The sequence below is a fragment of the Coregonus lavaretus genome (assembly GCF_964263955.1).
Source record: "Coregonus lavaretus genome assembly, chromosome: 29".
Taxonomy (NCBI): Eukaryota; Metazoa; Chordata; class Actinopteri; order Salmoniformes; family Salmonidae; genus Coregonus; species Coregonus lavaretus.
Genome location: NC_140016.1, coordinates 15,530,153 through 15,553,217, shown reverse-complemented (window position 1 = coordinate 15,553,217; position 23,065 = coordinate 15,530,153). Strand labels below are relative to the sequence as shown.

Genomic DNA, 23,065 nt, shown 5'->3' with positions numbered 1-23,065 from the left:
AGATACAGTATTTACTGTAAGGTGTTTTGTATATTTTTGTATATTTTTTTGACAATTCCAAATAAATTAAATGTTACACCGGACAACAGATACATATATCAAAATGTTCAATAATTCAACAATTAAAGTCAAAAGTCTAAATACTTATTTCCGTTGTGGTCCACAAGTACTGTAGGCCTACAAAAGGTTGTTGAGTGAGGAGACAAACTCCAGGTAGGCCTATATGTCAGTCCAACGTGTGAGAATAACACATCATAATCTGTGTGTAATTGGATGTAGGTTTATCAACACACATGACCATTTAAAACAATCCTGCTAATTCCTATTGTTCTCAGTCACCTGCCGACAGTGTAGCTAAGCAGCACAGGGCTAAGCAGCACAGGGCTAAGCAGCACAGGGCTAAGCAGCACAGCTCTCTGAGGAGCTATAGCATATAAACACACAGCAACTCTAAAATGGCAGCCGTGGACAAAGACGTAGCCGAGAAGTTTCTGGACAGCAACCCTGACTTCGCCAAGCAGTACTACGATGCCAAGTTCCGCCCGAAGGTAATCTCTGACCTTTTCAAAGACAACAAGACTTCCCAGGTGAACACCAGCAGCTTCCACGAGCTGAGCACGGTGGAGGAGAGTGAGATCATATTTGACATGGTCAGAGACCTGCAGGACAACATCCAGATGGAGAAGGCTATCTTCAACTTCATGAAACACCTCAGCTTCATGATACAGTCAGAGAAGATGAGCCTGTTCATGTACCGGATGCGTAACGGCACGGCCGAGCTGGCCACGAGACTCTTCAACGTGCACAAGGACGCCACCTTGGAGGAGTGCCTGGTCCAGCCAGACAGTGAGATAGTCTTTCCCATGGACATTGGCATTGTGGGCCATGTGGCCACCACCAAGAAGACTGTCAACATCCCAGATGTCTCAGAGGTAAACATATAAAGCTATAGATCATTGTGGAGAAACTTGCACTTAAAAGTTCACATTCCCAATACAGGTATGGCCACTACAGTTTACCTGCCAGTTTGTGTTACCTTATCAATAGGTCGTGTTTATTCCATGAAATTCCATTCCAGTGAAGAAATGAGAGCACTGAGTGTAGAGCTCCAGTCAGATTCAGACACATAGGCCTAGGATCCTGCTGCCTGTAGAGGGCAGCATAAGGCCATCATATTTGTGATCATACCGCCAGTTCAATCTTATTGGAGCCAATACATTTGACATTTGAAAATGATTGCCAAGCTTATTTTCATACTTAACATGTTTGTCACTCTACTCCATATCCTCACTGTTGGGTAGGGCTTGCAAGGTAAGCATTTCATTGTACTTGTGCATGTGGCAAATTAAACTTGAACTTGAACTCAGTGGACGGCCATCATTGTCAATACCTGTATTAAATTATTTGACCTAAAACTAAAACATTTATGCTGTTTTCATATAAAACCATGCATACGTTTTGATTATAGTTACATTCCTATTATCCAGTAGACTTTCTTGTGATACAGACACATCTTTAACCTCCTAGGGCTTAGTGGTCACATACGTGGACAGCACTTTTTAGCTCTTATGTCCACAATTGTGTAGAAGTTCTGTCATATTTCATGGCTTATTCTGATTTAGATATTTATAAAAGCCTTGTATATTTGTCATGACATGCAAATTTGAAAAAAAAAGTGTAAAACTAGCAACTTTGTAGGCCGCTAAACATGAAGTACACGTAAGTGTACTTATGGACTGAGGCTCCTCGAAACAGTTAATATGCTTGTAAACATGCACACACGTAAAATGGGAAAAAAGCTAGCTCTGATGCAGCTAAAAAGCTGTACATGGTCCCAATGAAATAAATAACAATTAAATCACTAAATACATACATACATACTTAAATTAGTTGTGTTGAAAATGTTAGCCTAATGCAATTCGGACCATGAATCCACATATGTGGACATCATTTTTCTCTAAAAGTACATCATATCAAAAGATGATACTTAGTTTTTATTCTAATTAGGTTCCAATAAGCCCAAATAGCAAAGATAAATAAAAAATGCATGTAAAAAAACAGCTTGGGCCTTAAGAGGTTAATCTTGTTATTCATTTGAACAAATACCACAAACGTTCACTGATAAAATATCCTTATACCAAATACCACAAACGCTCACTGATAAAATAGCCTTTGCCAAATACCACAAACGCTCACTGATAAAATATCCTTATACCAAATACCACAAACACTCACTGATAAAATATCCTTATACCAAATACCACAAACGCTCACTAATAAAATATCCTTATACCAAATACCACAAACGCTCACTGATAAAATATCCTTTACCAAAATAATACAGAGTAATACAGCCAAAGTACCATCATGATTAGAAAATGTTTCCTATCATAGTCCTGCTCATATGTAGCAGTGTGTGGTAAAGGGAGACATGACTGATATCAAGGATTACAGAGTCCAACCACTGACAGAGACTGTCAGATCAATCTAGTTGACAGGATTTTTTAAATGGTAATTAGGGAGAGGATGGATCGAGCTCTGGGTCTTTCTTTTCCCTAGTGAAAGGCAGAGCCACCATTACTGTGTGGTGTGGGATTATGGCAAGGCAGTCCCCTCCCCCGCCGGTTGGTCATGCAGGCAGGCAGGGCTGCTGGGTGTTACTGGGCCTGCAGGGGATAAAGCCCTTTAATCTCAGCTGAATTAGAACGATCCTGGATTATTTCTAAAGGTCATAGCACAAAGCCATTTTCCCCAAGTCAGCGGAATAGCAAGAGAACTCACCTTTATTCTATTTAGTGTTCACCTGTAATGTCCTTTCTCCTTTAATCCACATGTTTTAATCATTATACATATTCTCCAGTCAAGAATAGCCCAAAATGACACTGAGAGATCAAACCATTCTTAGTGTTAGATGATATGATAGGCAGTGAATTAATCTATTCCTGGATTAATATGAAACTCAGTCAACACAAAAGCATATTCTGTTTTTAACAATGAAAAAGTTCCCCTCCCCTTAGTAGTGTTCTGAAAGATAGTTTTTACATAATCAAATAATAATTTACGTTTTATGGGACTAAACTTCGGCTGTCCCCTATAGGAGAACCCTTTCCACAGATGGTGCTACCTGGAACCAAAAAGGGTTCTCCTATAGGGGACAGCCGAAGTTTAGTCCCATAAAACGTAAATTATTATTTGAACCCGAAAGGGTTCTACCTAGAACCAAAAGGGGTTCTTCAAATTCAAAGGGTTCTCCTATGGGGACAACCGAAGAACCCTTTTTGTTCTAGATAAAACCTTTTTTTGTCTAGGGATTCACTGTGATGTGCAAGTTAGATGATCTCATCAATGGTTTTATGGTCAAAAGTGTCAATTAAATGTAACAAGCTACAGCACATTGACAGATGTTTGTTTATAAATTCTAAATACTTTTCTGTGGTTTCTCCTCCAGAGCAGCCACTACAGTGACTTTGTGGACCAGATCCAAGAATACCAGACCAAGAGTGTCCTGGCTACCCCCATCATGAATGGCAAGGACATGGTGGCTGTTATGATGGCTGTGAACAAGATTGGAGCTCCACACTTCACTAAGCAGGATGAGGAGGTAACCTCTCCCTAACCTCTAACCTACAACCCTAACCTCTCCCCTCAGTAATACTGAATGTAGATGTTTCTGCAACAGACTCTGTTGAAGTATCTCAACTTTGCCAACCTGATCCTAAGAGTGTTCCATCTGAGCTACCTTCACAACTGTGAGACCAGAAGAGGACAGGTAAGACCTCCAGATTTTATTGATGAGTTTATTGACGATGAGGCCTGCTTGTATTTCAGAAATGACATATTTTTCCCTGCCATGACTGTGCTGTCTCTGACATCTCCCACCCTCTAGGTCCTGCTCTGGTCTGCCAGCAAAGTGTTTGAGGAGATGACAGACATTGAGAGACAGTTCCACAAGGCCCTCTATACCATCAGGGAGTTCCTTAACTGTGAACGTTACTCTGTTGGCCTCCTGGACATGACCAAGACTAAGGTGAGTTCGGACATGAATCTCAACCTGCTAAAAGCATCAGCATGCTAATGTTCAGGAACCACTCACCATTATCTAGTCATGTTCAGTTGACCTTTTGTTATGTTTAATTCAAGATGTTGAATGTTAATATGTTCCCCTTGTATTTGAGAGGGATTAAATTAAATAACCCTGTGTGTTGCAGGAATTCTTTGACCTTTGGCCTGTGCTGATGGGAGAGGTGCCTCAATACGATGGACCCAAGACTCCTGATGGCAGAGTGAGTGACTGGTGACTTAACAAGCAACAGTCAAATGACCTGGACAGATCTGAGCCAACTCAAACATGAATAATGGTAATATATGTAATTTGATACATTATCAGTATTCAATCTGATTCTAATTACATGTAACTCATTTCTCTCCAGGAAATAAACTTCTACAAAGTGATTGACTACATTTTACATGGAAAAGAGGAGATCAAAGTTATACCGTGAGTCATTTCATCAATTGAAAATTGAATTATATACCGGTATATTATCTTATCATATGTATGTGCTGCTTTTACACCCTTATATTATACAGGAACATTTAGGTGCATGCATTACTGCATTTGATTTGGTACTTTTTGAAATGACACATCTATAAACTTAATTCCTTGGAAGTAATAGTATAAAATCCTAATCTCCATCTCCCCCTGTCCTTGTCAGCAACCCTGCTCCGGACCACTGGGCTCTGGCCAGTGGCCTGCCCACCTACGTGGCTAAGGAGGGACTGGTGAGCTGGGAAGCCTTCCCTTACTTACTGAAGGATGAATGCGTCTGAAATGGCACCCTTTTCACTATATAGCTCACTACTTTTGACCAGGGCCCATGGGGACTATAGGGTGCCATTTTGTATGCAGCCCATGTCATCCCCTCCCTGAACGTGGTATCCATGGGCAGCACACAACCAGAAAGCCATTAGAGTTTAATACGCAGCTGTCAAACACACACAGCCTGGAAATTAAATGTGCTCTTGCACTGAAATGATGGATAATTGCAATTTTGTGGACATCGTAACTAATCATGCAGTGCTTTTCCATCTGAGCGAGCGTGATCATCCTCTCCTCCCTCTTCCCTCTTCTCCCCTCCAGATCTGTAACATTATGAACGCAGCACAAGATGACTTCTTCAGCTTCCAAGTAAGATCAGTTCTCCATGATTAGCTCAGTGCTGTTGAATGCACAAATTTAACAACTGCTACTGAAGGGGCTATTGTCCTGTGGCCAAGTGGACTTTCATTATAGTAGACAGGCCTAAACACAATTTAAATAGATTAATCCTGCTATTTCCAACACTAAGGCAAAGACTTACCCATACAAAGTACTGTAAATATTAGTAGTCAAGTCATGCATTACTGTGAACTAACACATTCAAAGGCAAGTACGGCAGGTTTTAAGTCAACAAATATTGTGTTTGTAATGCTATGAACCTATTGCAAAGTCATTGACGTCAGGTGGTTCCTGTTTCCTTGTCCTGTTCAGAAAGGGCCCGTGGATAGCTCCGGCTGGATCATTAAGAACGTCCTGTCCCTCCCCATTGTGAATAAGAAAGAGGAAATAGTCGCAGTAGCCACCTTCTACAACAGGAAAGATGGGAAACCCTTTGACGAGCAGGATGAAACTCTAATGGAGGTATGCCACTGTAGAGTCCAGAGCTGCTGCTACTGAGGGGAGGTAGAGAGAGTCAGCACTGAGTCCAGAGCTGCTTCTATTGAGGGGGAGGTAAAGTGGCTTGCGAAAGTATTCACCCCCCTTGGCATTTTTCCTATTTTGTTGCCTTACAACCTGGAATTTAAATGGATTTTTGGGGGGTTTGTATAATTTGATTTACACAACATGCCTACCACTTTGAAGATGCAAAATACTTTTTTGTGTGAAACAAACAAGAAATACGACAAAAAAACAGAAAACTTGAGCGTACATAACTATTCACCCCCGCCAAAGTCAATACTTTGTAGAGCCAATTTTTGCATCAATTACAGCTGCAAGTCTCTTGGGGTATGTCTCTATAAGCTTGGCACATCTAGCCACTGGGATTTTTGCCCATTCTTCAAGGCAAAACAGCTCTAGCTCCTTCAAGTTTGATGGGTTCCGCTGGTGTGCAGCAATCTTTAAGTCATACCACAAATTCTCAATTGGATTGAGGTCTGGGTTTTGACTAGGCCATTCCAAGACATTTAAATGTTTCCCCTTAAACCACTCGAGTGTTGCTTTAGCAGTATGCTTAGGGGTCATTGTCCTGCTGGAAGGTGAACCTCCGTCTCAGTCTCAAATCTCTGGAAGACTGAAACAGGTTTCCCTCAAGAATTTCCCTGTATTTAGCGCCATCCATCATTCCTTCAATTCTGACCAGTTTCCCAGTCCCTGCTGATAAAAAACATCCCCACAGCATGATGCTGCCACCACCATGCTTCACTGTGGGGATGGTGTTCTCGGGGTGATGAGAGGTGTTGGGTTTGCGCCAGACATAGCGTTTTCCTTGATGGCCAAAAAGCTCAATTTTAGTCTTATCTGACCAGAGTACCTTCTTCCATATGTTTGGGGAGTCTCCCACATGCCTTTTGGCGAACACCAAACATGTTTGCTTATTATCGTTAAGCAATGGCTTTTTTCTGGTCACTCTTCCATAAAGCCCAGCTCTGTGGAGTGTACAGCTTAAAGTGGTACTATGGACACATACTCCAATCTCCGCTGTGGAGCTTTGCAGCTCCTTCAGGGTTATCTTTGGTCTCTTTGTTGACTCTCTGATTAATGTCCTCCTTGCCTGGTCCGTGAGTTTTGGTGGGCGGCACTCTCTTGGCAGGTTTGTTGTGGTGCCATATTCTTTCCATTTTTTAATAATGGATTTAATGGTGTTCTGTGGGATGTTCAAAGTTTCTGATATTTGTTTATAACCCAACCCTGATCTGTACTTCTCCACCTTTGTCCCTGCCCTGTTTGGAGAGCTCCTTGGTCTTCATGGTACCGCTTGCTTGGTGGTGTCCCTTGCTTAGTGGTGTTGCACTCTCGGGGCTTTCAGAACAGGTGTATATATTCTGAGATCATGTGACAGATCATGTGACACTTAGATTGCACACAGGTGGACTTTATTTAACTAATTATGTGACTTCTGGAGGTAATTGGTTGCACCAGATCTTATTTAGGGGCTTCATAGCAAAGGAGGTGAATACATATGCACGCACCACTTTTCCGTTATTAATTTTTTAGAATTTTTTGAAACAAGTTACTTTTTTAATTTCACTTCACCAATTTGGACTATTTTGTATATATCCATGACATGAAATCCAAATAAAAATCCAGTTAAATTACAGGTTGTAATGCAACAAAATAGGAAAAACGCCAAGGGTGTCACGAACGTCGTAAGGATGAGACCAATGCGCAGCGTAGCGAGTGAACATGACTTTAATATATAAAGCACGTAAATACAAAAAAACAACAAACAAAGACGATTCGTGAAGTCCAAATAAAGACAACAACATGGAACATGGAACAATAACCCACAACTAACACAAGAAAACCTACATCTTAAATATGGCTCCCAATCAGAGATAACGAGCCGAACAGCTGACACTCGTTACCTCCGATTGGGAGTCAATGAATACAAACAAGGAAACACAACACCAACCTAGAAATAGACACAACAGAACTCCTCACCTAGAAATAAACGTGACAGACCTGCAAACATAAAATACACCCAAAACCCAACAAACAACATACACCCTGGCTCAAATACACAAGTCCTGGAGCCAGAGTGTGACAGTACCCCCCCCTAAAGGTGCGAACTCCGGGCGCACCAGCATACAGTCTAGGGGAGGGTCTGGGTGGGCGTCTGTCCACGGTGGCGGTTCTGCTTCTGGTCGTGGTCCCCATCCCACCTTAGTCACTCTCCGCTTCCGTCCTCCCTTCCTCATGACCACCCCCCAACTCAACCCCACTGGATTAAGGGGCGGCACCTGACTACGGGACAGTACCGGACTAAGGGGCAGCACCGGACTAAGGGGCAGCACCGGGATAAGGGGCAGCACCGGGACAAGGGGCAGCACCGGACTACGGGGCAGTACCGGACTAAAGGTCAGCACCGGGCTAAGGGGCGGCACCGGACTCAGGGGCAGCACCGGACTAAGGGGCAGCACCGGGCTGAAGGGCAGTACAGGACTAAGGGGCAGCACCGGGCTAAGGGGCAGTACCTGACTATATGGCGGATCCTGGCTGGCTGGCTCTGGCGGATCCTGGCGGGACGGCTCTGGCGGATCCTGGCGGGACGACTCTGGCGGATCCTGGCGGGACGGCTCTGGCGGATCCAGGCTGGACGGCTCTGGCGGATCCTGGCGGGACGGCTCTGGCGGATCCAGGCTGGACGGCTCTGGCGGATCCAGGCTGGACGGCTCTGGCGGATCCTGGCGGGACGGCTCTGGCGGATCCGGGCTGACCGGCTCTGGCGGATCCTGGCTGGCCGGCTCTGGCTGATCCTGGCTGGACGGCTCTGGCGGATCCTGGCGGGACGGCTCTGGCGAATCCGGGCTGACCGGCTCTGGCGGATCCTGGCTGGACGGCTCTGGCGGATCCTGGCTGGCCGACGGATCTGGCTGCTCATGGCTGACTGACGGATCTGGCTGCTCATGGCTGGCTGACGGATCTGGCTGCTCATGGCTGGCTGACGGATCTGGCTGCTCATGGCTGGCTGACGGGTCTGGCTGCTCATGGCTGGCTGACGGGTCTGGCTGCTCATGGCTGGCTGACGGATCTGGCTGCTCATGGCTGGCTGACGGGTCTGGCTGCTCATGGCTGGCTGACAGATCTGGCTGCTCATGGCTGACTGACGGATCTGGCTGCTCATGGCTGACTGACGGATCTGGCTGCTCATGGCTGGCTGACGGACCTGGCTGCTCATGGCTGGCTGACGGGTCTGGCTGCTCATGGCTGGCTGACGGATCTGGCTGCTCATGGCTGGCTGACGGATCTGGCTGCTCATGGCTGGCTGACGGATCTGGTTGCTCATGGCTGGCTGACGGGTCTGGCTGCTCATGGCTGGCTGACGGGTCTGGCTGCTCATGGCTGGTTGACAGATCTGGCTGCTCATGGCTGGCTGATGGTGCTGGCTGGGAGGCTGGCGGTGGAGGCGGACCCCAGCCTCGGATAGCAGTCATCACCTCCAGCAGGGCGGCTCCCATCTGCAGGATCTGCTCTTTCTGGTCCCGAACCTGAGCTTCCAGTCTAGTATGGGCTGCGCCGGCTCCTGCTGATTCCATAGCAGGTGTCTGATTCTGTCTGGCGGACGGCTCTGCAGGCTCATGGCAGACGGACAGCTTTGCAGGCTCAGTACAGACGGGCGGCTTATGCAGCGCTTGGCAGACGGGCAGTTCAGACGTCCTAGGACAGACGGCAGACTCTGGCCGGCTGGCGACGCACATCGTGGACCTGGTGCGTGGAGTAGGAACAGACCGGCCCGTACCGGGAACACCCACCACTGGCCTTAACTGGGGATCAAGAACGGACCGGACCAGACTGGGAACACACTTCAGTCTCTCATGCCGTGCCACAACAACTTCCCCCTTTCCACTCGCCAATGGCTCCCGTAATCCGAATGCCTTCTCTCCAGCTCTACCTGTGGCAGCCTCCTGCTGCCCAGGCGCCCAAGCCATGTGCCCCCCCCAAAAAATTTTTTGGGGAGTAACCACGGGCTTCCAGCCTTGACTCCGCGCTGCCTCCTCGTACCACCTCCTCTCGGCTGCAGCCGCCTCCAGCTCTTCACGAGGGCGGTGATATTCCTCCATTTGTGGCCAAGGACCCTTTCCAGCCCGTATCTCCTCCCATGTCCATGAATCCGTTGGAGGTAGGTCCTGTTGCCGCTTGTTACGCTGCTTGGTCCTCTTTTGGTGGGTTATTCTGTCACGAACGTCGTAAGGATGAGACCAATGCGCAGCGTAGCGAGTGAACATGACTTTAATATATAAAGCACGTAAATACAAAAAAACAACAAACAAAGACGATTCGTGAAGTCCAAATAAAGACAACAACATGGAACATGGAACAATAACCCACAACTAACACAAGAAAACCTACATCTTAAATATGGCTCCCAATCAGAGATAACGAGCCGAACAGCTGACACTCGTTACCTCCGATTGGGAGTCAATGAATACAAACAAGGAAACACAACACCAACCTAGAAATAGACACAACAGAACTCCTCACCTAGAAATAAACGTGACAGACCTGCAAACATAAAATACACCCAAAACCCAACAAACAACATACACCCTGGCTCAAATACACAAGTCCTGGAGCCAGAGTGTGACAAAGGGGAATGAATACTTTTGCAAGGCACTGTAGAGAGAGTCAGCACTGAGTCCGGAGCTGCTGCTATTGAGGGGGAGGTAGAGATAATGGTGTTCCAAAAAAGGTCCAGTTGCCAGGACCACAAATATAAATTCCATCTAGACACCGTTGCCCTAGAGCACACAAAAAACTATACATACCTCGGCCTTAACATCAGCGCCACATGTAACTTCCACAAAGCTGTGAATGATCTGAGAGACAAGGCAAGAAGGTCCTTCTATGCCATCAAAAGGAACATAACATTTGACATACCAATTAGGAACTGGCTAAAAATACTTGAATCAGTTATAGAACCCTTTATGGTTGTGAGGTCTGGGATCCGCTCACCAACCAAAAGTTCTCAAAATGGGACAAACAGCAAATTGAGAATTCTGCAAAAATATCCTCAGTGTACAACGAAAAACACAAAATAATGCATGCAGAGCAGAATTAGGCTGATACCCGCGAATGATCAAAATCCAGAAAAGAGCCGTTAAAATATATAACCACTTAAAAGGAAGCGATTCTTAAACCTTCCATAACAAAGCCATCACCTACAGAGAGATGAACTTGGAGAAGAGTCTAAGTAAGCTGGTCCTGGGGCTCTGTTCACAAACACAAACAGACCCCCAGGACAACAACAACAACACAATTAGACACAACCAAATTATGAGAAAACAAAAAGAGAATTACTTGACACATTGGAAAGAATTAACAAAAAAACTGAGCAAATTAGAATGCTATTTGGCTCTAAACAGAGAGTACACAGTGGCAGAATACCTGACCACTGTGACTGACCCAAACTTAAGGAAATCTTTGACTATGTACAGACTCAGTGAGCATAGCCTTGCTATTGAGAAAGGCCGCCGTAGGCAGACCTGGCTCTCAAGAGAAGACAGGCTATGTGCACACTGCCCACAAAATGAGGTGGAAACTGAGCTGCACTTCCTAACCTCCTGCGAAATGTTTGACCATATTAGAGACACATATTTCCCTCAGATTCCAGAGATCTACAAATAATTCAAAACCAAACACAATTTTGATAAACTCCCTTATCTACTGGGTGAAAAACCACAGTGTGCCATCACAGCAGCAATATTTGTGACCTGTTACCACAAGAAAAGGGCATCCAGTGAAGAACAAATGCCATTGTAAATACAACCTATATTTATGTTTATTTATTTTCATTTGTACTTTAACTATTTGCACATTGTTACAAGACTGTATATACAGTTGAAGTCGGAAGTTTACATACACCTTAGCCAAATACATTTAAACTCAGTTTTTCACAATTCCTGACATTTAATCCTAGTAAAAATTCCCTGTTTTAGGTCAGTTAGGATCACCACTTTATTTTAAGAATGTGAAATGTCAGAATAATAGTAGAGAGAATTCATTATTTCAGCTTTTATTTCTTTCATCACATTCCCAGTGGGTCAGAAGTTTATATACACTCAATTAGTATTTGGTAGCATTGCCTTTAAATTGTTTAACTTGGGTCAAACGTTTCGGGTAGCCTTCCACAAGCTTCCCACAATAGGTTGGGTGAATTTTGGCCCATTCCTCCTGACAGAGCTGGTGTAACTGAGTCAGGTTTGTAGGCCTCCTTGCTCGCACACGCTTTTTCAGTTCTGCTCACACATTTTCTATAGGATTGAGGTCAGGGCTTTGTAATGGCCACTCCAATACCTTGACTTTGTTGTCCTTAAGCCATTTTGCCACAACTTTGGAAGTATGCTTGGGGTCAGAGTTCATTTGGAAGACCCATTTGCGACCAAGCTTTAACCTCCTGACTGATGTCTTGAGATGTTGCTTCAATATATCCACATAATTTTCCTTCCTCATGATGCCATCTATTTTGTGAAGTGCACCAGTCCCTCCTGCAGCAAAGCACCCCCACATCATGATGCTGCCACCCCCGTGCTTCACGGTTGGGATGGTGTTCTTCGGCTTGCAAGGCACCCCCTTTTTCCTCCAAACATAACGATGGTCATTATGGCCAAACAGTTCTATCAGACCAGAGGACATTTCTCCAATAAGAACGATCTTTGTCACAATGTGCAGTTGCAAACTGGCTTTTTAATGGCGGTTTTGGAGCAGCGGCTTCTTCCTTGCTGAGCGGCCTTTCAGGTTATGTCGATATAGGACTCGTTTTACTGTGGATATAGATACTTTTCTACCTGTTTCCTCCAGCATCTTCACAAGGTCCTTTGCTGTTGTTCTGGGATTGATTTGCACTTTTCACACCAAAGTACCTTAATCTCTAGGAGACAGAACACGTCTCCTTCCTGAGCGGTATGACGGCTGCGTGGTCCCATGGTGTTTATACTTGCGTACTATTGTTTGTACAGATGAACGTGGTACCTTCAGGCATTTGGAAATTGCTCCCAAGGATGAACCAGTCTTGTGGAGGTCTACAATTCTTTTTCTGAGATCTTGGCTGATTTCTTTTGAGTTTCCCATGATGTCAAGCGAAGAGGCACTGAGTTTGAAGGTAGGCCTTGAAATACATCCACAGTTACACCTCCAATTGACTCAAATGATGTCAATTAGCCTATCAGAAACTTCTAAAGCCATGACATCATTTTCTGGAATGTTCCAAGCTGTTTAAAGGCACAGTCAACTTAGTGTATGTAAACTTCTGACCCACTGGAATTGTGATACAGTGAATTATAAGTGAAATAATCTGTCTGTAAACAATTGTTGGAAAAATTACTTGTGTCATGCACAAAGTAGATGTCCTAACCGACTTGCCAAAACTATAGTTTGTTAACAAGAAATTTGTGGAGTGGTTGAAAAATAAGTTTTAATGACTCCAACCTAAGTGTATGTAAACTTCCGACTTCAACTGTAGACATAATATGACATTTTGAACTTCTGAGTGTAATGTTTACTGTTAATATTTATTGTTTATTTCACTTTCGTTTACTATTTACTTCACTTGCTTTGGCAATGTTAACATACGTTTCCCATGCCAATAAAGCCCTTAAATTGAAATTGAATTGAATTGAGAGTCAGCACTGAGTCCGGAGCTGCTGCTACTGAGGGGGAGGTAGAGAGAGACAGCACTGAGTCCAGAGATGCTGCTACTTGGGGGGAGGTAGAGAGAGACAACACTGAGTCACTGCTGTATAAATAAACACAGGCCATTGACAGTATCTGCATTATTTATTGGTAAGAGTTAAAGCTCCTTTTGGATGAGGGCTGAGAGTTAAAGCTCCTTCTGGATGAGGGCTGATAGTTAAAGCTCCTTTTGGATGAGGGCTGAGAGTGAAAGCTCCTTCTAGATGAGGGCTGAGAGTTAAAGCTTCTTCTGGATGAGAGCTGATCTACTCTCTACTCTACAGATGTAGGATCTTATTTTGTGCCAGTTTGCTACATCAGGAAATAATCCTGCAGCAACAGGAAATATGAATTGTTATGTGGATTATAATTAATTGACATTTTGTAGGGGTTGGTACATTTTTTGTTAGCTAAATCATGTCTGAAATTTCAAAGTGGAAATTTCAAACTTTAGAAGCCTTTTTAAAACTCAAATACACTACACGTTTTCATTTCCTGCTATGCAGGAAAATTCTCAGCAACAAAATATGTACTCTCATCCACTCCTACATTTCAGATAGTGCCAGTTAAAACATAATACAACTTCATAGGGCCTTTTCATCCCCCTTGGCGTTTTCCTATTTTGTTGCATTACAACCTGTAATTTAAATGGATTTTTATTTGGATTTTATGTAATGGACATACACAAAATAGTCCAAATTGGTGAAGTGAAATGAAAGAAATAACTTGTTTCAAAAAATTCAAAAAAATAAATAATGGAAAAGTGGTGCGTGCATATGTATTCACCCCCTTTGCTATGAAGCCCCTAAATAAGATCTGGTGCAACCAATTACCTTCAGAAGTCACATGATTAGTTAAATAAAGTCCACCTGTGTGCAATCTAAGTGTCACATGATCTCAGTATATTTACACCTGTTCTGAAAGGCCCCAGAGTCTGCAACACCACTGAGCAAGGGGCACCACCAAACAAGCGGCACCATGAAGACCAAGGAGATCCCCAAACAGGTCAAGGACAAAGTTGTGGAGAAGTACAGATCAGGGTTGGGTTATAACAAAATATCAGAAACGTTGAACATCCCACGGAGCACCATTAAATCCATTATTAAAAAATGGAAAGAATATGGCACCACAACAAACCTGCCAAGAGAGGGCTGCCCACCAAAACTCACGGACCAGGCAAGGAGGGCATTAATCAGAGAGGCAACAAAGAGACCAAAGATAACCCTGAAGGAGCTGCAAAGCTCCACAGCGGAGATTGGAGTATCTGTCCATAGGACCACTTTAAGCCGTACACTCCACAGAGCTGGGCTTTACGGAAGAGTGGCCAGAAAAAGCCATTGCTTAAAGAAAAAAATAAGCAAACACGTTTGGTGTTCATCAAAAGGCATGTGGGAGACTCCCCAAACATATGGAAGAAGGTACTCTGGTCAGGTAAGACTAAAATTGAGCGCAAACCCAACACCTCTCATCACCCCGAGAACACCATCCCCACAGTGAAGCATGGTGGTGGCAGCATCATGCTGTGGGGATGTTTTTTTATCGGCAGGGACTGGGAAACTGGTCAGAATTGAAGGCAGAGTTCATCTCAGCCTATGCTACCCTCCAGTCTCTCGACTTCTTGGCGCTGACGGAAACATGGATTCCAACAGAAAACACTGCTACTCCTACAGCTCTTTCCTCGTCTGATCATGTGTTCTCGCATACCACGAGAGCATCTGGTCAGCGCGGCGGTGGCACAGGAATCCTCATCTCTCCCAAGTGGACATTCTCTCTTTTCCCCCTGACCCATCTGTCTATCTCCTCATTTGAATTCCATGCTGTCACAGTCACTAGCCCATTCAAGCTTAACATCCTTGTCATTTATTGCCCTCCAGGTTCCCTTGGAGAGTTCATCAATGAGCTTGACGCCTTGATAAGTTCCTTTCCTGAGGATGGCTCACCCCTCACAGTTCTGGGTGACTTTAACCTAACGACGTCTGCCTTCGACTCATTTCTCTCTGCCTCCTTCTTTCCACTCCTTTCCTCTTTTGACCTCACCCTCTCACCACCCCCCCTACTCACAAGGCAGGCAATATGCTTGACCTCATCTTTACTAGATGCTGTTCTTCTACTAATCTCACTGCAACCCCTCCAAGTCTCCGACCACTACTTTGTATCCTTTTCTCTCTCGCTCTCCTCCAACACTACTCACTCTGCCCCTACTCAGATGGTAATGCGTTGTCGCAACCTTCGCTCTCTCTCTCCCGCTACTCTCTCCTCTTCCATCCTATCATCTCTTCCCTCTGCTAAATCCTTCTCCCTCCGGTCTCCTGATTCTGCCTCCTCGACCCTCCTCTCCTCCCTTTCTGCATCTTTTGACTCTCTATGTCCCCTATCCTCCGGGCTGGCTCGGTCCTCCCCTCCTGCTCCGTGGCTTGACGACTCATTGCGAGCTCACAGAAGAGGGCTCCGGGCAGCCGAGCGGAAATGGAGGAAAACTAGACTCCCTGCGGACCTGTCATCTTTTCACTCCCTCCTCTCTACTTCCTCTGTTTCTGCTACTAAAGCCACTTTCTACCACTCTAAATTTCAAGCCTCTGCCTCTAACCCTAGGAAGCTCTTTGCCACCTTATCCTCCCTGCTGAATCCTCCTCCTCCTCCCCCTCCCTCCTCCCTCTCTGTGGATGACTTGGTCAACCATTTTGAAAAGAAGGTTGACGACATCCGATCCTCATTTATTAAGTCAAATGACACCGCTGGTCCTGCTCACACTGCCCTACCCTATGCTTTGACTTCTTTCTCCCCTCTCTCTCCAGATGAAATCTTGCAACTTGTGACGGCCGGCTGCCCAACAACCTGCCCGCTTTCCCTATCTCCTCCTCTCTTCTCCAGACCATTTCCGGACACCTTCTCTCTTACCTCACCTCGCTCATCAACTCAACCTTGAACGCTGGCTATGTCCCTTCCGTCTTCAAGAGGGCGAGAGTTGCACCCCTCCTCAAAAAACCTACACTCGATCCCTCCGATGTCAACAACTACAGACCAGTATCCCTTCTTTCTTTTCTCTCCAAAACTCTTGAGCGTGCCGTCTCTCCTGCAATCTCTCTCAGAATGACCTTCTTGATCCTAACCAGTCAGGTTTCAAGACTGGTCATTCAACTGAGACTACTCCTCTCTGTGTCACGGAGGCTCTCCGCACTGCCAAAGCTAACTCTCTCTCCTCTGCTCTTATCCTTCTAGACCTATCTGCTGCCTTTGATACTGTGAACCATCAGATCCTCCTCTCCACCCTCTCCGAGTTGGGCATCTCCGGCGCTGCTCACTCTTGGATTGCGTCCTACCTGACAGGTCGCTCCTACCAGGTGGCGTGGCGAGAATCTGTCTCCGCACCACGTGCTCTCACCACTGGTGTCCCCCAGGGCTCAGTTCTAGGCCCTCTCCTACTATCTCTATACACCAAGTCACTTGGCTCTGTCATATCCTCACATGGTCTTTCCTATCATTGCTACGCAGACGACATACAATTAATTTTCTCCTTCCCCCCCTTCTGATAACCAGGTGGCGAATCGCATCTCTGCATGTCTGGCAGACATATCAGTGTGGATGTCGGATCACCACCTCAAGCTGAACATCGGCAAGACGGAGCTGCTCTTCCTCCCGGGGAAGGACTGCCCGCTCTATGATCTAGCCATCACGGTTGACAACTCCATTGTGTCCTCCCAGAGTGCAAAGAACCTTGGCATGACCCTGGACAACACCCTGTCGTTCTCCGATAACATCAAAGCAGTGACCAGATCCTGCAGTTTTATGCTCTACAACATTCGCAGAGTACGACCCTACCTTACACAGAAAGCGGCACAGGTCCTAATCCAGGTACTTGTCATCTCCTGTCTGGATTACTGCAACTCGCTGTTGGCTGGGCTCCCTGCCTCTACCATTAAACCCCTGAAACTTATCCAGAACGATGCAGCCCGTCTGGTGTTCAAACTTCCCAAGTTCTCTCACGTCACCCCGCTCCTCCGCACACTCCACAGGCTTCCAGTTGAAGCTCGCATCTACTACAAAACCATGGTGCTTGCCTACGGAGCTGTGAGGGGAACAGCACCTCCTTACCTTCAGGCTCTGATCAGACCCTACACCCAAACGAGGGCACTACGTTCATCCACCTCTGGCCTGCTAGCCCCCCTACCTCTACAGAAGCACAGTTCCCGCTCAGCCCAGTCAAAGCTATTCGCTGCTCTGGCACCCCAATGGTGGAACAAGCTCCCCCATGACGCCAGGACAGCGGAGTCGCTGACCACCTTCCGGAGGCACTTGAAACCCTACCTCTTTAAGGAATACCTGGAATAGTATAATAGTAATCCTTCTACCCCTCCTTACTACCACTGTCTTTTGCCTAAACTAACACCTGACTTATTTCACCTGCTAGCACTGACTTGTTTAAAGAAATGTACTTATTGTGATCGAGATGTAGTTGTCCCTGATTGCACTGACTTTGCTCACAGCTGCTTGTTTGAAGAAGTGTACTTACTGTGATCAAGATGTGGTTGTCCCACTGGCTATCCTAAGTTGAATGCACCAATTTGTAAGTCACTCTGAATAAGAGCGTCTGCTAAATGACTTAAATCTAAATGTAAATGAAAGAAAAAAATAAGCAAACACGTTTGGTGTTCGCCAAAAGGCATGTGGGAGACTCCCCAAACATATGGAAGAAGGTACTCTGGTCAGATGAGACTAAAATTGAGCTTTTTGGCCATCAAGGAAAAAGCTGTCTGGCGCAAACCCAACACCTCTCATCACCCCGAGAACACCATCCGCACAGTGAAGCATGGTGGTGGCAGCATCATACATTTTTTACATTTATGTCATTTAGCAGACGCTCTTATCCAGAGCGACTTACAGTTACTGAATACATTTTTTTTTTATATACTGGCCCCCCGTGGGAATCGAACCCACAACCCTGGCGTTGCAAACGCCATGCTCTTTTAACTGAGCTACATCCCTTCCGGCCATTCCCTCCCCTACCCTGGACGACGCTGGGCCAATTGTGCGCCGCCCATGAGTCTCCCGGTCACGGCCGGCTAACGACAGAGCCTGGATTCGAACCAGGATCTAGTGGCACAGTTAGCACTGCGATGCAGTGCCTTAGACCACTGCGCCATCATGCTGTGGGGATGTTTTTCATCAGCAGGGACTGGGAAACTGATCAGAATTGAAGGAATGATTAATGGCGCTAAATACATGGAAATTCTTGAGGGAAACCTGTTTCAGTCTTCCAGAGATTTGAGACTGGGACGGAGGTTCACCTTCCAGCAGGACAATGACCCTAAGCATACTGCTAAAGCAACACTCGAGTGGTTTAAGGGGAAACATTTAAATGTCTTGGAATGGCCTAATCAAAGCCCAGACCTCAATCCAATTGAGAATCTGTGGTATGACTTAAAGATTGCTGTACACTAGCGGAAGCCATCCAACTTGAAGGAGCTGGAGCAGTTTTGCCTTGAAGAATGGGCAAAAATCCCAGTGGCTAGATGTGCCAAGCTTATAGAGACATACCCCAAGAGACTAGCAGGTGTAATTGCTGCAAAAGGTGGCTCTACAAAGTATCGACTTTGGGGGGGCTGAATAGTTATGCACGCTCAAGTGTTCTGTTTTTTCCGTCTTATTTCTTGTTTGTTTCACAATAAAAAATATTTTGCATCTTCAAAGTGGTAGGCATGTTGTGTAAATCAAATGATACAAACCCCCCAAAAATCCATTTTAATTCCAGGTTGTAAGGCAACAAAATAGGAAAAATGCCAAGGGGGGTGAATACTTTCGCAAGCCACTGTGTCAATAACATTGTCAGTTACAGTAATCCATTCTAAATGATAGCTTCCTAATCATGGTCATGGTCCTCTGTAGCTCAATTGGTAGAGCATGGCGCTTGTAACGCCAGGGGAGTGGGTTCGATCCCCGGGACCACCCATACGTAAAAATGTATGCACACATGACTAAGTCGCTTTGGATAAAAGCGTCTGCTAAATGGCATATTATTATTATCATTATTGTACCACATCCCCCTCTCAATCCCATTTGATAGTGTCTGTGTATACTGATTATGTGGACCAAGGACTGAAATACAATAGTCTAACTCTCTCTCTCTGGTCATGGCAGTCTCTCACCCAGTTCCTTGGCTGGTCTGTGCTCAACACCGACACCTATGACAAGTGGAACAAGCTGGAGAACAGGAAGGATATCTTCCAGGACATGGTGCTGTACCACATCAAGTGCAGGACGGATGAGACCCAGAATGTCTTGGTGGGTAAAGTAACATTATTCATACACAGCAGATGAAAAGTGCATTTATAACATGGAAAATAGCCTGTCATACTGGTTATTAGGTAATCAGTCAATGGTTGAACGTTAGTTACCATCTGTGAGATTTAGACAGAGAGCTATTTACAGAGAAATAACCAAGGTTTTCAGGAAATCCAGAAATTGATTGATGCAGCTCTATTTCATCCAAGGTGAACACTGATGGTGTTCTTTGCTTTTAGAATACCAGGGAGAAGTATGGAAAGGAACCACATGAGTGTGAGGAGGTGGAACTGGAAGCAATCCTGGTAAACAACTATTCTAACTAACAGTTATTTTCTTTTTGCCTCTTGTGTCGGCTGACTGGCTGACTGGCTGACTGGCTGGCTTACTGACTGGCTGACTGGCTGACTGACTAGCTGCCTTGGTAGACCACATAATGCATTTTGTTTCCCTGTCTCCATACAGTCGGAAGTTCTACCGCCCTCTACCAAGTCGGAGCTCTTTGAGTTTCACTTCTGTGACTTTGAACACAGTCATCTAGACCTGGTCAAGTTAGGCATTAAGATGTACTATGAGTTGGGAGTGGTGGACAAGTTCCACGTCCCCCGCGAGGTGAGACATCACTGAAGAAGAAGCATTTTGGCAAGAGACATCTGGCCCACACTGTTACCAAGTCATGTGTTCCATTTATAGAAGACAGAGAGCAGTGTGTTATAAAGCAAAGCTACACAATTAAGGCTTAACAATTGCATGAGTAACATTTAATAAGTACATCATGACAGTTGATGTTAGTTATAGATAATGATTATATACTTTCCTAATGTACAACATGTATTAACATAGTGTGTCAAAAACCATCTAGCTGTTGAGAGCTATCTATTCTGTAACCATGCCTATCCTATATGTGTCTCTCAGACCCTCACCAGGTTCTGTTATTCCCTCAGTAAGGGCTACAGGCAGATCACCTACCACAACTGGAGTCATGGCTTCAACGTGGGCCAGACCATGTTCACTCTGCTCATGGTGAGTACCTCAAATGGCACCCTATTCCCTAAATAGTGCACTACTTTTGACCAGAGCCCTATGAGCCCTGATCAAAAGTAGTACACTATATAGGGAATAGGGCGCCCTTTGGGACTTATATTACACAAACCCTCAGGGATAAACACTTCAGCTACAGTACCTTGCACTAACACCATGGATGATACCATGACAGTTGATACATGTAATACAGTACCAGTCAAAAGTTTGGACACACCTACTCATTCCAGGGTTTTTCTTTATTTTCACTATTTTCTACATTATAGAATAATAGTGAAGACATCAAAACTATGAAATAACACATATGGAATCATGTAGTAACCAAAAAACTGTTAAACAAATCAAAGTATATTTTCAAAGTAGCCACCCTGTGCCTTGATGACAGCTTTGCACACTCTTGGCATTCTCTCAACCAGCTCATGAGGTAGTCACCTGGAATGCATTTCAATTGACAGGTGTGCCTTGTTAAAAGTTAATTTGTGGAATTTCTTTCCTTCTTAATGCGTTTGAGCAAATCAGTTGTGTTGTGACAAGGTAGGGGTGGTATACAGAAGATAGCCTTATTTGGGAAAAGACCAAGTCCATATTATGGCAAGAACAGCTCAAATAAGCAAAGAGAAACGGCAGTCCATTACTTTAAGACATGACGGTCAGTCAATACGGAAAATATCAATAACTTTTAAAGTTTCTTCAAGTGCAGTCACAAAAACCATCAAGCGCTATGATGAAACTGGCTCTCATGAGGACTGCCATAGGAAAGGAAGACCCAGAGTTAAGTTCATTAGAGTTACCAGCCTCAGAAATTGCAGCCCAAATAAATGCTTCACAGAGTTCAAGAAACAGACACATCTCAATATCAACTGTTCAGAGGAGACTGCATGAATCAGGCCTTCATGGTCAAATTACTGCAAAGAAACCACTACTAAAGGACACCAACAAGAAGAAGAGACTTGCTTGAGCCAAAAAACACAAGCAATGGACATTAGACCGGTGGAAATCTGTCCTTTGGTCTGATGAGTCCAAATTTGAGATTTTGGGTTCCAACCGCCATGCCTTTGTGAGACGGATGATCTCCCCATGTGTGGTTACCACCGAGAAGCATGGAGGAGGCGGTGTGGGGTGCTTTGCTGGTGACACTGTCTGTGATTTATTTAGAATTCAAGGCACACATAACCAGCATGGTTACCACAGCATTCTGCAGCGATACGCCATCCCATCTGGTTTGAGCTTAGTGGGACTATCATTTGTTTTTCAACAGGTCAATGACCCAACACACCTCCAGGCTGTGTAAGGGATATTTGACCAAGAAGGAGAGTGATGGAGTGCTGCATCAGATGACCTGGCCTCCACAATCACCCGACCTCAACCCAATTGAGATGGTTTGGGATGAGTTGGACCGCAGAGTGAAGGAAAAGCAGCCAACAAGTGCTCAGCATATGTGGGAACTCCTTCAAGACTGTTGGAAAAGCATTCCTCATGAAGCTGGTTGAGAGAATGCCAAGAGTGTGCAAAGCTGTCATCAAGGCAAAGGGTGGCTACTTTGAAGAATCTCAAATATAAAATATATTTTGATTTGTTTAACACATTTTTTGGTTACTACATGATTCCATATGTGTTATTTCATAGTTTTGATGTCTTCACTATTATTCTACAATGTAGAAAATAGTAAAAATAAAGGAAACCCCTTGAATGTGTAGGTGTCCAACCTTTTGACTGGTACTGTATATCTTCAAGCTGTGGTGGCCAGGTGGTAAGGGTCTATCTTTGCTGAACCCCTTACACTAATACCCTCCTCCCCTGTCATGTAATGAGTCATCCAAGTTTGGCCCTTCCTCTCTCTGCATTATTCCTTCCTACAGTGGTGTAAAGTACTTAAGTAAAAATATTTTAAAGTACTACTTAAGTAGTTTTTTTTATATCTGTACTTTACCTTACTATTTCTATTTTTGACTAAAAAACAAGAAAATGGTGCTATCTGGTTTGCTTAATGTAAGGAATTTGAAATTATTAATACTTTTACTTTTGATACTTAAGTATATTTAAAACCAAATACTTTTTGACTTTTACTCAAGTAGTGTATGGCCTTTCACTTTTACTTGAGTCATTTTCTATTAAGGTATCTTTACTTTTACTCAAGTCTTACAATTGGGTACTTTTTCCACCACTGCCTTCCTATAATCACAGTGAACTCCTCAGACATACAGTATTATAACTCACAGCGGAAGGAGGAGCAGGGAGGAGTGTCAGGCTCATTATCAGCAGTCCTGCTCTGTGTGGCTCAGCTCAGTCCAGGCTTCATTGCTTCTAATGAGGCCTCCA

The 23,065-nt window shown here is 44.8% G+C and overlaps 1 protein-coding gene across 1 annotated transcript in view; it reads left to right on the top strand.

Moving 5' to 3' along the window:
- Positions 1-455: 455 nt before the first annotated feature.
- The window catches only part of LOC311104936 (rod cGMP-specific 3',5'-cyclic phosphodiesterase subunit alpha-like), a gene marked incomplete at its 5' end in the record, with an annotated part of 42,198 nt that continues 19,588 nt past the window's right edge, over positions 456-23,065 (top strand). The window contains 13 exon segments of the mRNA XM_084146922.1: positions 456-932; positions 3,449-3,601; positions 3,680-3,769; positions 3,887-4,027; positions 4,209-4,283; positions 4,431-4,495; positions 4,713-4,779; positions 5,138-5,185; positions 5,528-5,677; positions 19,562-19,705; positions 19,945-20,010; positions 20,171-20,317; positions 20,621-20,728. Of these exon segments, the coding sequence (XP_084003048.1) occupies positions 456-932; positions 3,449-3,601; positions 3,680-3,769; positions 3,887-4,027; positions 4,209-4,283; positions 4,431-4,495; positions 4,713-4,779; positions 5,138-5,185; positions 5,528-5,677; positions 19,562-19,705; positions 19,945-20,010; positions 20,171-20,317; positions 20,621-20,728 (1,731 nt within the window).